This window comes from Phyllostomus discolor, chromosome 3 (assembly GCF_004126475.2).
Source record: "Phyllostomus discolor isolate MPI-MPIP mPhyDis1 chromosome 3, mPhyDis1.pri.v3, whole genome shotgun sequence".
Taxonomy (NCBI): domain Eukaryota; kingdom Metazoa; phylum Chordata; class Mammalia; order Chiroptera; family Phyllostomidae; genus Phyllostomus; species Phyllostomus discolor.
This window is the reverse complement of record NC_040905.2, coordinates 88,954,230-88,970,405: the sequence shown is the minus strand read 5'-3', so window position 1 is coordinate 88,970,405 and position 16,176 is coordinate 88,954,230. Positions and strand designations below refer to the sequence as shown.

The 16,176-nt window shown below is 40.8% G+C and overlaps 1 protein-coding gene across 2 annotated transcripts in view; it reads right to left on the bottom strand.

Annotated features, from left to right (window-relative positions):
• The window catches only part of SLC27A6 (solute carrier family 27 member 6), a 74,040-nt gene extending 61,041 nt beyond the window's left edge, over positions 1–12,999 (bottom strand). Inside the window, exons 1-2 of one of the 2 annotated variants that reach the window (XM_028514258.1) lie at positions 11,608–12,999; positions 188–391 (exon numbers count right to left, since the gene is read on the bottom strand). In XM_028514258.1, coding sequence (XP_028370059.1) covers positions 188–391; positions 11,608–12,088 — 685 coding nt within the window. In that variant the 5' untranslated portion in view covers positions 12,089–12,999. The remainder of the gene's footprint in view (positions 1–187; positions 392–11,607) is intronic. The other variant, XM_036020719.1, reaches the window with a different exon arrangement.
• Positions 13,000–16,176: the final 3,177 nt, after the last annotated feature.

The window sequence follows — 16,176 nt, the reverse complement described above, 5'->3', positions numbered from 1 at the left end:
GTCAAGGCTTCGATGGTCCCTCGCCCTTGGTGCTGCTGAACTCAAAGACAATAGCCAAATAGTAAGTGGACATGGGGGCTTGCCAAATTAAAGGTCGACCAAGTTAAATTTAATGCCACCACTCTTGGCAGACATTTGTCCAAGATTGTTGCCTTCTTTTTAGATTTTAAGAAAAAAGAAATCATACCTGTTGTTCCAGAGGTGAAAATATAAAGATAAGGAGACTTGAGGTTTGAGACAACACGGTGGCTGCTTGGCACTGGCTTGTCAGATGCTGTTGTCAGTTTTTCTGTGAGTGAACTTACACCTTGGGGGACAGAGTCTCTCACTGCCCAAACACTGATATCTTCTGGGAGGTTGGGGAGGATCTCTTCTATGGCTTCAAGCAAATCTAAAAACCAAAGGATTGGCAATCAGTAAACAAAACATAAATCTCAAACCATTCACTTCGTGCTTTCTCTGGCGTGTTGGAACAGATATAAAACTTAAGCACAATGCTGATTTAACTTTCGTGTTGGGTAATAAATATCTAAGTCACGTTATGATTCTGTTTCAACAGGACCAACTGAAAGGGAAATCTAGTCATCACCTAATTTAATTAATGCAAATAGACCAATTCAAATTGGATTTTGGAGAAGCCATTATCCGAATGGCTATTTCTTTTTCCAATTCTCAAATAAAACTAACTTTTAGACTCTGCTTTAAATCTAAGTTGAGGACACTGCACTAATGTTGTCCTTGAAATATTATACAACTCAGTAGCTCATCGTGCCAAAAAGCATGTCTGTCACTGTTTAGTTCCACAATAATGTCATACACTTGGGAGAACCCCCTGACCATTCTGGAATTACAAGACCACTATGACCTAGAGACCACTGCAGAGCCAAGAGGTAAATGAGATTTAGAGATGCCACTGGCCCTTTAGAGTTACTCAAAAAATGCCCAATTACCAGCAACCACCAGCAGCTAGGAAGAGACAAGGAAAGATTCTTTCTTAGATCCTTGAGGGGAGCACTGCCTTGCAGACACCTTCATTTTGGACTCCTAACCCCAGAACTGTGAGGAAACACATTTCTGTTGTTTTAAGCTACCCAGTTGTGGCGCTTGACTACGGCAGCCCCAGGAAACTAACTCACCAAGGTCACAAGTTGGTGGACAGTAAAATTGATGTTATTATAACCCAAGTGTAACTCTAAAATTTATACATGACCTCATAAAAGAAACCAATGATAAAAAATAATGTTATTAAATATAAAATATACCTTGGTCAGAATGTTCAAGAACATGTACATATGGACCTTTCCATCTAAGCAATTATTTTATTCTCAATTTTTAACAAAAGTTTAAAAATCATCACAAGATATATTCTGCTTTGAAGCTGAGTCCAGGGTGCTGCATTAAAAAATTTTCTGGAAATGTCAATCACTATCCAGTTATCTCAAAGAGCCATCTGGAGACTTCCAGTCAGGATGGCAGCATAGATAAACATGGCTCACCTCTGTGCACAACCACATCTAAATTACAGCAAAAATGTAGAACAACTATTACTCAGAATTGTCAGAAATTGAGCTGAATCTGACAACTACAGAATTAAAGAAAACACGTCCATAAAGACAGATAAGAGGGCCACAGATAGGGAACGGGCTGGTCCCCCATCCACGTGTGGTAGGTAACAACTCAGGAGGGTTATGTCAGGAGTAAAAAGTTCCAGCCCCACACCACACCGCCCAGCCCAGGGTTTCAGTGCCAGGAAGATAAGTTCCTACAACTTCTGGCAGCAAGACCTAACAGGGATTGACTCACTGGAAGAAACTTTCAGAGTCCCAAGCAGTTCCTATTAAAGAACCCACACCAATTACAACAGACTCATTCCCTCTGACCTCCAGCACCAGGGTAGCAGCTTGAAAAGCACCAGTGGCATACAGGGAGAAACTGAATTGTCTGACAGAGGCCATGGTCCTTTTTCTGAACCCTCCCACCACAGAGCCACAGAGCTGGATGCTGGTGCCATTTCTGAGACTCTATCACCCTGGCTAACACTGTTTGCCCCACCCTAGAGATCCCTAGAGACTCTGCCCCACCCAATTTATAGGCCAAACCAAGCTGCTTTTCCATATGAATGACTGATCTTGGGTCTTGCTTCACAATTTTCTAAATCCTCTCAAATAAGCAACAGCCAGCTTCAGTGAGCCCCCAGCAGCTGTACCTCTTGCTAAGTGGCCCCAGGCCCAGCACTAGTGACAACCAGCCTAGATTCATAGCTTGGCTTTCCCTAGGAACCTCCAAGCCCAGCACAAGGAAGTAGCAGCCAACATACATTGCTTTACAGTTCAGGCAGGGTGGCCCTCAGCAAAACAAAGGTGGGTGTTGACCTTTCTTGGAAAACTGCAGAGTCTGTGTACCCAGTAGAAAGCTACAGGCCACTTTGGAATACCACCACCCTGCACCCTCACAGCTGTGCCTCCATGGAGGGTGGAGGTGGGTGGTCAATGGACACAACCAGTCCTTGTAGCTGACTGGTCTGGGTAAATCCCTCCCATTGACCTGCCAACAGTAATCAAGGCTCAACCACAACAGGAGAGTGTACTCATCCCACAGGAAGGGCACACCTCAAGTACTCAGTTTAGGTGAGGCTGTGCCACTGGACCCTATGGGACACCTACTTCATTAGGCCACACTACCAAGACAGGGAGTCACAGCAGCTCTACCTAATACATAGAAACAAACACAAGGAGGCTGCCAAAATTAGGAGACAAAGAAACATGGCTCAAATGAAAGAACAGATCAACACTCCAGAAAAGTAACTAAACAAGATGGAGATAAGCAACCTATCAGATACAGAGTTCAAAACACTGGTTATAAGGATGCTCAAGGAACTTAGGGAGGACCTCAGCAACATAAAAAAGATCTAGTCAGAAATGAAGGATACACTAATTGAAATAAAGAACAATTTACAGGGAAATGACAGTAGAGTGGATAAAGCTGAGAATCAAATCAATGATTTGGAACATAAGGAAATGAAAACAACCAATCAGAACAAGACGAAAAAAAGAACCCAAGAAAATGAGGATAGTGTAAGTAGCCTCTGGGACAGCTTCAAGAGGTCCAGCATGACAGGGATGCAAGAAGGAGAAAAGAAACAGTAAGAAATTGGACATCTATTTGAAAAAATAATGAAAGAAAATTTCTCTAATTTGGTGAAAGAAATAGACATGCAAGTCCAGCATAAAGAATCCCAAACCCAGGCTGGTGTAGCTCAGTGGATTGAGCACGGGCTGGGAACCAAAGTGTCCCAGGTTCGATTCCCAGCCAGGGTACATTCCTGGGTTGCAGGCCGAACCCCCAGCAACCGCACATTGATGTTTCTCTCCCTCTCTCTCTCTCTCCCTCCCTCCCTTCCCTCTCTAAAAATAAATAAATAAAATCTTTAAAAAAAAAAAAAAAAAAAAAGAATCCCAAACAAGATGGATGCAAAGAGGCTCACTCCAAGACACTTCATAATTAAAATGCCAAAGGTTAAAGATAAAGAGACCATCTTAAAAGCAGCATGAGAAAACAAGTTATTACCTGCAGGGGAGTTCCCATAAGACTGTCAGCTGATTTCTCAAAAGAAACTTTGTAGGCTAGAAGGGATTGGCAAGAAGTATTCAAAGTCATGAAAAGTACAGACCTACAGCCAAGATTGCTCTACCCAGCAAGATATCATTTAGACTCAAAGGGAAGGTAAAGAGCTTCCCAGATAAGGAAAATCTAAAGGAGTCCATCATCACCAAACCATTATTATATGAAATGTTAAATGGACTTTTTAAAGAAAAAGATCAAAAGTGTGAATAACAAAATGGCAATGCATACAAGTCTCTCAACAACTGAATCTAAGAAAACAAACTTAGCAAACAAGAACAGAGACAGAATCATGGATACAGAGAGCATTTTGACAGTTGTCAGATGGGAGAGGGATGTGGAGGAATGGGTGAAGGAGTGAGGGGATTAAGCAGTACAAACAGGTAGTTCCAGAATAGCCATGGGGATGTAAAGTAGAGTACAGGAAATAGAGTAGCGGAAGGACTTATATACATGACCCATGGACATGAACAATGGTGGGAGGACTGACTGAGGGAGTGGGGGTGCTGGGTGGAGGGGGCATAGCGGGAACAATTGGGACAACTGTGATAGCATAATCAAATAAAATATAATTAAAAATAAAAAGCCATATGTCAGCCACTGCTTATTCTACTATAATACAAAACATTGGAGAAAAACTCATGATTTCCTTCCTCAAAATCTATAATCCAGACTGATCACAAAGAGGCAGCAAGAGAAGTATGTCAAATGGGACAAGGCAGTTCACAAATAAAACCTGCAAGAAAACAAAGGGAACACAGAGAATGATAAAGTTTTTATTTCATAGGTGGTAGGTGGATTGGGACTTGAAATTTTTTACATTAATTTTTATATCTATAACAAATCCAAATACAGCAAACTGCTCCAGTCCAGAGAAAGTATCTACTACAGTTCTGCTGAGCATACGCAGCCAGCTAGTGTATATAGATTGCTTTGGTAAGAGGGAGAAGTGAAAAATATTATGAGGAATGTTAGGGGAAGAACAAGTCATAAACAAATGACAAAGCAAGACAAGCAAATAATCTAGACTTCCTCTTTTGACTTTTAGCAGTAATTTTTGTTTAATCGCTCTCTGTGGTACTTTGCATGTGTAAGTACAAGTCTCTGAACCAATTCATTTCATTACCTTAATTTCAAATCTTTCATCTGGAATTGTAAATTAGTACCATATAGTTTTATATGCTCTTATATGATATGTGTACCTAAACTGTCAAAGTTAGCATAAATTGAGTTAAAATATGATTCAATTGTGGCCCAAAATCTTTGTTGGAATTGTAGAGTCTAAAGAGACAGTCAGCATTTACAAAGTGATGGGAAAATTTTACAGGAAAAAGGAAATGAGCAGATTACTAAGAATCAAAGGAGATACCACTTAATTTCCTTCATGCATTAAAAGTAAATTGACTTAGCTGAGCCTTATAGAATTTTAAAGTAGAATTTTATCTAACGAAACATTTCTGTAACAGTGGAAGGAAATGTGGGTAAGAATAATGAAAATTGAAATTAAAAAACTGAACATCATATAGGGGATAAAGAATCATTGTTTACTTATCACTGTCAATATTTTGTAACAAGAGGAAAAGTTTCAATGTTATTTGGAAAGTAAATTCTGAACGTTACGTCCTAACCTCCCCCCACCCACCTGCCCAAATGGCATTTGTTCAAATACTTTAAGGAAACTTGGGTGTGTTTCATGAAGGTTTACTCTTCACTGAAGTGTCTTGCCATCGAAATCTGTAGAACCGTAATGTAAGCGCCTCCAAAGGATGACGTGTGTCTTCCTTGAGTCATCCTTGGCTCACTACGCCTGGCACACTCACTGTGAGGGATGGAGAGATACCTGGTCACAGAATTGAGCTCTGCCCTTGGGATCCATCGCGCGTGCTGGTTTTAAAAGTAAACTACCATAAAAAATGAGATAGCTGAATATACTATGACCTTTAACAAAGTCTACATTACAGGAGAAGGTTCAATCTCTCTTTTCAAAGCAATAGGGTCTTCCAGAAAATCTGAACTGTTTCTTATATTGTAAGGCACTGTGTTAGGAGGGGTTGCAAGCATAAAAACAGGTCTCTCCTTATAACCCTTTAGCACTTTTTGTACAAATTAATTTCTTGTTTCTACATCATTATGATGTATCTTATTCAAATTTCTGAGGCTATAAATTCAACGAGTTGTTCATACTTTATTAAAAACTCTTGTAGCTCTTAATACATTGGCAAACATTTCAACTTTAAACTTTTATGCATTAATAGGACTAATATGATGTTCAACTATAAATGGTCAACTTTAGTTTTCCATTATTGCAAGGCAGAATCCAATGGAAATTACAGATCTCATCACATGCTTAGAACTACCATCCTCCTACCCAGAGCAACTCCATAGGCTGTTCACAGAATGCACGCACGGGCAGGCTATGGTTTCTGAGAACACTAGCACATAGGTAAGCCATGTCCTAAAGCAATTCGTATCACGATGTAGATACTAACATTTCTCATCAGTCCAGAAATTAATTTCATCATAAACAATGTGTCAGCTGTTTTTACAAATATTAGTTTATTAACAATCATCATAACCCTAGGAAGTGTGCAGAAGCACGTCTTTCTATTGTGATTACATATTCTTCCCTGAAGCACTTTTACTCACTGCCCTGAATATATGCACACAAGTTTGCAAGTGGGTTTATGTCTTTTCCCTTTCAGCTGTCCTCACATCTTCTGGGGAACAGATAGTCAAAAGTGTACAAGAAAACAAAAAGTCCACTTCATTCAATACTATTTCCAGCATATCTATTGCCAATTAACAATCATACTCAAATGCGACCACAATGGCATGATGCGTCTGGTTTACTATTTTTATTTTTCTACGACAAAGCAGTGAAAGTTAGAAAAGTAAATGTATAAGGAAGGCTCTCTAGACATGAAGCCGCTTAAACTTCTACTAAAATCAGTTGTGTTCTTTTGGAACAGAGGTAATTCTTGACCTAGCTGAGTCTAAAATGGGGGAAAAAAGGCATTCTACTAAATACAAGTAAAAGAAATAAATGCCCTGAAAATTAAAATAGATTTATGTCAGAATATCATAGTACATGGATAAAATAATAAAAGTTCACATAAGCTATTTTATCTCTCTGAATACCTATTACTTATTATAAAACTTAAAGGGTCTTTATATTTTCTCTCTTTGTTTTGGTCTTTAAGAAGCAGATGCCTTTATGGTTGAAAGTCATTTGGAGAATTATAACAGCTCCTTTGTTAACTGGAACGTTTGCCCTGCAAGTTCTGAATGCAACAGTTCATGAAAACTGACAGGGTGAGGCTGCATGCATTATTTTAAGCTCCTCGAACAGACACAGATGTTTACTTTTTGTGAACAGAAATCCAAAACCCTCCTAAACATGTTGAGACGCAAAATACTACTGAATCTAAAGCCTTCAAGGTAACCAGAACACAATTTTAGCTATATATTTATAATTATAATGATTTAATATGTGGTATGCTGACAGAATCTGAAATTTTGTGGATGCTTAGTGTGTCCAAAACACTACACTTGTGGGGTATCATGATTCTAGCACTTGGCAACACTGATATACACTAACACAACAAAGAAATTCCATTGATATACCTACTCTCAAAACCAGTTACCAAATGGACAGCAGAGGGTCAATTTATTAGCAATAATTTGTGAGTAAATAAAGTTACTGAATGCCCATGTGTACCTCATAGTTTTTTGTTAGGTCATTCAATCATCTGGGCAATGAATATTTACTGAGCATCTCCTTTGTGCTAAATTCTTAGAATGCTTCAGTAAACAAAACAAACTTCCTCACCTCAAGGAGCTTACATCTGAGTTCTTGGTTATTCCCAAAGCCACACGAATATCGGTTTGTGAACTAGCTATAAAACTTTATCACTCCATTGCATCACTGTGAATCATAGCACACCTGGGGTGTGAAAGGTGCTGAGAGCCAGTAGATGGATAGAGGGAAGGAAAAGAAATGGCATGAGGGGGATGGTGAGGAAAGAGGAGTGGATGGGAAATGATGGAGATAAGGGAATAAAAAGGAGCAGAAGGGCAGACCAAGACAAACATGCACCCAATACGCTTTTATGATTTAGCATCAGAAAGTCTGGACTCCATCCCCACACTGCCTCTCCTAAAGGCATGAGCTACAGGAAACTTCGTGTCCACGCTATGCTTTCACCTTTAAAACGAGGCTGTGGCTGTGGTGAGGATCACATAAGACAATATGCAGAAAACACTGAAAGTTATAAAGTACTTTAAAATGGAAGATATTATTATTGCTATAAATATGTCGAGGGTGTAATTGTACATACTTTTTCAAATGACATACAGTCACTGCAACATTTCCTGTTTGCTCTCAGTAAAGAGAAAAGATTATAGAGGTAGATGACAACCTTGACAGAAGGCGACAATAATCAGAGTTGAAAAATGGGGGGAAAGGAATAGGTTTAATCTAAGCATATTTAATTTTCAACAAACCCTGAAGTTGCCCAGGGAAATTTAAAACACTACCTGACACATCTTCTGCACCAAATTACACAGACATAAAACTTCTTTGCAAGCATCACGAGAGAAAAGAATACTAATGTTATAAACATTTTAATTTTTTCTAGTTATCTGTGTATTAAAAACCCGATGTCTTAATATTTGCAACTTGTACTTTGCTATCTTTGCATAACTGGAATGCGTGTACTTTCCATAGTTATATCCTAAGGGGACTGACAGCCCCAGAAACAACCGGGCTGTACAGCACAGCAGGGCCTGACATCAGAGACCAGAGTCTTTGCTCGGGAACCTACTGAGTTGTGTCATCTTAGTCACCTAGGTGAATTTCTTTCCCTCCCAGTCTCCAAAACAGAGCTCTGCATCTGCCTCTCAGAATCACTCGGAGTGTCTTTTGCACAATCAGCCTTGAGTAAATGCCAACTGCTGATATTTTTGTTAAGGACAGTGACAGTAAAAATAACATTAGCCCCATGGCTTAGCTTTTCCTTCGGCTTGCTCCTGGAGACAGAAGTCATTAGACACCTGCCACGACTGAAAGTTTACCTGTCACCATGGATGGACACTCCCTGGCCTGTCTGTAAAACCTTTTTGAAATTGGTTCTATAATACTTCTGAAAAATAAAATTTTGCTATTTTTTTCTCATAGCTAACACCCAATAAGGTTATAGAGGCAAAATCCTAGTGAGATGCCAATCAAAAGCCTCAGGTGACTCTGTAATAATAATAGCAATTATTTCAATTCACTCAGGATGTAGTCAGTGCATACCAGGCACTCAGCTAGCCACTTTCCAAAAGCTATGTCATTTAATTTTCAGAATTACACTATGAAGTAGATGGTATTATCACCATCTTACAACTAAGCAAAGTGAGCCCAGGGCATTTGGCTGATTTTATCTTCTATCACACAGCTAAGAAATGGCAGGCCATAAATGAAACCCAAGGCTGTCTGACTAATTTCTGTCTAAATCAGAAATTGACTGGTCTTTCCATCTCCATATACTTACTTTCCCTGGGGATATAATGATTTAACTGTACATCTCTCTCTGAAATATCCAGTGAGAATCTAATGCCTCTGAAATTTATTCTAAAAACTATATGCATATATTGTTCACTGATTAGACTCAAAATGCCAAGAACACAGTATTTCAGGGTAAGAGCTTCAAATACAGAAAAGTTACCTAAGCTATGTCTTAAAAAATCTAATAATTAATCAAAATAGAATTGTCCCATCTTTTAAAACCTATACAATTTATGTATTTTGGAGGTATGCTAAAAAAGAACCACTATTAAGATTTAAGGTTGGTTTCTTCAGCTACCTAGTTACTAAGCAGAGCAACTAAATGGTTCTAGCTTAAAACTCCAGCATCTGCCCCCGGCAGTGGCTCAGTTGCTTGGAGCATCATCCTATAAACTGAGAGGGTTGTGGGTTTGATAACCAGTCAGGGCACATGCCTACATTGTGGGTTCCATCTCCAGTTGGGGCTCACACTGGAGGCAACCAATCCATGTTTCTCACATTGATGTTCCCCTCTCTCTCTCTCTCTCAAATCAGCAAACATATCCCCAGGTGAAGATTTAAAAAACAAACTCTGGCATCCCAGAGTGGCTTTCATATGTAAAAAAATGACTGTTAGTATTCAAAACAAAAACAAAGAAATAATGAAATTAGTTACTGTGATCAAAGGAAAAGCAGGCACAAGTAAAACTGCAAAGTTAATTGGTCCTAATCAAGCAACAACTCAGTCAACAGCAAAGTTTGCATACTCTATTTTGAGAGTAACCAGGCCTATTCATGTTAAGAGGCCGTCAGGAGACTGGCTATTTCTCAGGTTGGTAGGTCTTAACATCCTGGCTCCAGAAACTGAAGTTTCAAGGACACTGTGGCCCTTTTAGTTTGCTTTTCTAAAGGGAATTTATGGCTTATCAATTTGTAACACAAATTGAGGTTTAGATTTGCTCTAGAAACTGCAGCCTGCACAAATGGTAAACATTGTTTCACCGTTATTAAAATTGTGACTTATTTATCCTTCTTATTGCCACAGTTCAGAGAATAAGTATCATTTTTTTCATATTTCTAGTTTACAATACTTTGTAATGCAACCCATCTTCCTAGGTTCTTTGTTAATAATTAGGCACTAAACCAAAGACTTTTCTTCTTAGCTCAGGCTCCACATGCGTATCCAAAGCCTAACTCCAAGGGGAGGGAAAAGAAGGTTAAAACTTACTGAATGACAGGAAGCTGTGTGTGGTATATTTACACAATGGAATGCTCAGTCATAAGAAAGAAGGAAATTTTACCCTTTGCGACAGCATGGATGGACCTGGAGAGCATTATACTCAGTGAAATCAGCCAGTCAGAGAAAAGACAAGTACATAACATTTCACTCATATGTTTAATCTAATGAACACTGTAACTAATAAACAAAATAGAAACAAACTCATAGACAGAGAACAAACTGTCAGAAGGGAGGGTTTTTGCAGGGTTGGGTGAAAAAGAGTGAGGGATTTAGCAAAAAAATTAAATAAATAAAACGATCCTCATAGACACAGAAAACAGTATGCTGACTACCAGAGGGCAAGGGAGGTAGAAGAGGCTAAAGGGGGATAAATGGTGATGGAAGGAGACTTGACTTTGGGTGGTGAACATACAAGACAATACGCAGATGATGTATTATAGAATTGTATACTGGAAACCTATGTAATTTATTAACCAATGTCACCTCAATAAATTCCATTAAAATGAATCAAAACAATAAAAACTGTGCTTGCCATTTGTCTAAAAAGAGAAGAAGAAAAAGAAAATAAGTAATGATGTACAGAAGTGGGCAGGGAAGAGTGCGAAAGAGGCCCAGAATCTACCAAGAAACACCACTGGCTGCAAGGTGGGCGCCCAGCCAGGCCAGGCAAATCCTGACTTGCGAGTACAAAATAACAATAGATATGAAGATAAGAATTCAGGCACTTCTGGTGAAACATGTTTGTTGTGAGAATGTAGTCAGCTTTGATAGTGTTACTATTAGAGGCAGGTAGGTGGTATTCTACAATGAAATCAAGATAACTTTCCTACTCATCAATTAATCTTGCCAGATCTGATAAAATCTAGAACTGAGTTCTAAGTTTGTGTGTTATTGCATTCAATGAAGCAATAATAAATAGCAGTACAACGGTCCTTCTTCCCAAATAGCTAGAAGCAGGAATTTCATAAGTTTTCTGAAACTGTCTTGATATTTACAAATCCACAACAGAGTACGTGATCAAAGTGGGAGAGGGGGTATTAAACCGCCAGTAGTAGAATTGTAAAATTATTTTGTAGCATGCCAATTTCATCACACACCCAAAGTATTAGATGTGCCTTGTTCTAACAGAAAAACAAAAAACAAAAACAAAAACAAAAACGGAGGGGTTGGAGAACGGTCAGGGCTGACATTCTGCAGCAGAGGACACCCCATACTCTACCTGTGCCCACCACGAGGGCCCTAGGCTCACAGCTGCGGATGCAGTGCAGGAGGGAGTTGGAGCGAATGTTGGAGTTGAGGAAGGCCACCACACAGCCCAGCTTGGCTAGGCCGAACCACACGTGGACAAAGTCGGGCTCATTGCTCATCAGCAGAGCCACAGTGTCCCCCCCTTTCAGCGTGGAATGGTTCAGGAAGACACAGGCCACTTTGTTGCTCCTTTTGTCCACATCCTCATAGGTGTAGATGTCCCCTTCGTAGATGATGAAAGGTTTCTGGGGCTGCTTCTTGGCTTGGCTCAGAAATTTATCCAGGACAGTGACGAGCTGCCCTTTCCGACTGTACAGCTGCAGCCGAATTCCACAGCAAACCACCTTCAGCAGGTACCAGAAGTCGTTCCAGAAGTAAGGGAACAGGAGTTTCTGCACGAAGTGCAGTAAGACTATTCCGGCCCCAAGACCTGATATCCAAAACAGCGGCATGGGGGCCGCGGGGCCAGAATGCCCCTCTGATCCCAGCCCGCCGAGTGAGTGTCCTTCTCTTCCAGGCCGGTTCTCAGGGCTCAGGACTGGCGCCTGCAGTTTATACCAGCCTTTGGGGGTGGAGTTAGGGCAGCTGGGGAGAGAACTTGCGAAACAGAATTAGGAGTTTTCAAAGAAAGTTTGCAACAAAGGAGAGGATGGCAGGAATAAGACTTGAGACACCTGGTGGCAGAGAAGAGCGAGCAGGATTCTGGAGAAATCACACTGGCAGCCTCCAGGGGCCGTGGCGCAGCGCCTTCGCCCGACGGCGGTCCCGCTGCGCTGTCCAGCCCCGTCCTCGGGCGGGTAGGGTCAGTTCGGGTCAGTTCCCGGCGCCTCGGCGGCCCTACGCGAGACCCACCGCCTCAGGAAAAGTCAGTCCAGGGTCAGCGTAGGTTTTGCAGCGGCTGCGACTTGGAGGCTGAATTGGAACCGATAGAAACTCGGTGGCAATGGCTGAGAAACCAGAGCCTTCAAATGCCTTAATGCGCCAGAATCCGAGGTGGGTTTCGGGGCCACGCCGCCGCCGGCTGTTGTCCCCAAAGCCCGAGGGACGCCGGCGCCGGAGAGACGCGCTCGCTGCGCCCCTCTCCGAGGCACCCGGTGCAGGCGACCAACTCCCTGGTGACCGCAGCCCCTGCTGGAAAGAGTAGCCTCCAATCCCGCCGCAGCTCCGCTCCCAGTGACCTTGGGGCTGGTTTATCGACTGCGGTGGGGTAGTCCTCCGCCTACCTCCCGCCTCCTGGTTCCGGCCACCCCCAGCTCCCACTGTCGCTGAACGGCTCGGGCTGCCCCTCGCCGGCTCCTCCTTCGGCGCTCGCCCTGCCTTCAGGCTCAGAAGGGCCTCTGGTGGGGAAGCCGGAGGACGTGGCAAAGGGTCCAAGAGAACCAGGTGGCTGGAATTGGGTCGCGGTTGTTCATTTAATTAAATCAATAGAGAATTAAGGGAATTAAAACTAGAGTCTGGAGAGGAGAGGGGGACAAACAAAACTGCGGAGAGAGGGAGGGAGAGAGATGAATTGGGCAGGCAAAGAATGTTTGGATTCTTGAATTCTTTGTCCATAAAATACCATAAAATTGGCTTGTTCTGCAAAAAGTATTTTGAAAGCATATATTAATAGGTTGTTGTGGACATTTATACTGCAATTCAATGCTTAGAGTGCCCAAACAGTGCTTTTCACAAAATTTCCAAAAATAATTGATTAATGTGGGAGCTTAAGTCCATTATCTACATCCATATTTTTTTAAAAGTATAAAATATTGACTATTCTTTGTCCTTAAAAATAATTTTTTAACAGTTTGGTCATATAAAAAATTCTCACACATCAAACTAACGATTCTAAATGAGAAAGAAGGAAGTGGAGAGGGAAGAGGTAATTGCAAAGAATAACAATAAAATTTTATGCAATGATGAAATTTTACTGAAGATAAAAAAACTGAAGGGCATTTAATTACATATTTTCTTTTCCTTGCAGACACTCATCTCAGCTCTCTGTTTTTAAGAAGTGAGTATAAAAAATTAATTGTACATATTGAAGTGATTAAGAATTGCTTTTCTTTTTTTAAAATATATTTTATTGATTATGCTATTACAGTTGTCCCATTTCCCCCCTTCTCTCCCCTCCCCCCTGTACCCCCCTCTCACCCACATTTTCCCACTTTAGTTCATGTCCATGTGTCATACTTATGAGTTCTTTAGTTTCTACATTTCCCATACTATTCTTGCCCTCCCTCTATTTTCAGCCTACATTCTATGCTACTTATTCTCTATACCTTTTCCTCCTCTCTCCTCCTCCCACCCCCCTGCTGCTAACCCTCCATGTGCCCTCCATTTCTGTGGTTAGAATTGCTTTTCTATGTTTTGCAACTGGGTTCTAGCTAACCTCAGTTTTTCTATTAAAGAAAAAACTGATAACTCTGAAGACAGACGTCTGAAATGATTACTTGTAGTCACAGTGAAGAGTCCAGAAGTAAGACAGGCTCTTAAAATCCTTTTGTGTAGATGAAGGAAACACTTTCTAAATTTACTCAGGGGCTCTGGTCTTTTCAATTCAGAAACATCTTTTCAGTTAAAATAAAAGTATCAGTATCAAATATTTCACAACTGAGAAAACCAGTTTATAACTTGAAAAGCATCTTTGAATTTCTCTCCTTCTTACTCCTAGCTCTAGTCTTGTGGTAGGCAGTTAGACAGGAGCAGAGCAAGCGTGATTGACCAGGTACAGAAAGACACCAGGTTGGAAAGCCCCTGGGGGCCTAGCAATGCGGGAAAACAAGGACCTCACCCTCAGGGTCACCTTTCCTCCTCTAGCATATTGCTGGTCATGGGGTTTGGGCCCTCCTCTGACCTTTCCTCCCCTGGCATATCACTAGTCTATCATGACTATGCCATGAATGAACATGGAAGCCAGCTAATAGCCCTTAAGCATTAAGTCCCAAGACAATGAGGTTTTGACCCACATCAGATACACCTAGGCCTCAGTTATGCTTCAGCTCCAGACCCAGAAAAGGAGCAAAACCAGACACATGAAGCCCTGATGACCTCAGGACCAGCTGTATTGACTAACGGCCCCCTCCCTTAGTGCTGACCAATCCGTGGAGACCAAAATCCTGAAATGACACACGTGTAAAACTAATGCATATTCTATTGATATCCTCCCTAGGACTGCCCCTGAAATCCCCATTCTTAAAAGCCCTTGGGATGGAGGACCTAGTGCCTCTCCCTCCCGGGGAGCATGCCTGAGCCTTCCCCTTCCTCTTCTTCCCCCCCACCCCCAGTGTTACCTTTACCTTCTCTCCTGAGCTCCAGGGACCCTTCTTTTGCCTTTGTAACTTGATTCCTGAATCCATTTCTTCTGTGGCCCACTTCTTCTACCTCTGTGACTTTCTGAATAAACTTGCTCTGTCGTTTGAGTCTTGGTTCTGAATTCTTTCCTAACCAGATCTCAAGTACTAAGGTTGCTGAACCAAGGTCTGGTTTGACCCCACCCATCTGACCCTTGGTGCTGTTTTCGCCACCAACAGTCGGATTCAGTCCTCTCCTAGAACACATACGAAGCAGAGGACAGAATATGGAACAGCTGTTCTTAGACTTTTGGCTTTACAATAGAAGAAAAATCTGTCCTCCTTTAGTTGAATAAAATGAGTAAAGAGACAAGATTTCCATCTTTTAATTTTGTTAAGTTAAAAACATTATGCAAACATTAAAACAATTACCATCTACTGTCACCATTGTTTCATAAAGGGCAGATGTATTTCAACATTAAAAAGAAGAAAGGGAATACCATTATAATAAAGGAATATATTTCAAAATAAATAAAATTACTTCACCCTGGCTGGTGTGGCTCAGTGCATTGAGCACCAGCCTGTGAACTGAAAGGTCACTGGTTTGATTCCCAGTCAGGGCACATGGTGGGGTTGTGGGCCAGGTCCCTGGTTGGGGGAATGTGAGATGCAACTGATTGGTGTATTTCTCACACACTGATGTTTCTCTCCCTCTCTTTCTCCTTCCCTTCTTCTGTCTCTAAAAGCAAATAAATAAAATCTTTAAATAAAATAAAATAAACTGCATGAAAAACACATTGTGTTGCACTTACTTTTCTTATCATGGACTTGCTAACACCACCTTAAAGTTTGGAACTAAATTTTCAGCAACTACTGATGTGAGGTGAGAATACATTTGACACCATAAACATGAGACAATTTGACTTTTTGGGAGAACTACAAGAATATTTTGCCAAAATTTATATTGACCAATACCAATTTTGTGCCTGAAATCTTACAATGAAAGAAGGAATCAATGAAAATCTTGGGATTTTGTGCATTCCTATCGATCCATGTGACTCTTTTTATTTTTTCCAGAAATTTTGTTTTATTTTCAAATTGTGCCAAAGACAGCTGAGTAAATAGATACAATTATTAATTATAATTTTAATTACTGCTAAATGGGGGAAAGACTAAGCTAGTTGCAAATGAGTAAATTTATCATTTAAAGTAAAGAGAAGTAAAGACATGCAAATGGTCTAGACATTTGTTAACATTATGTTTGA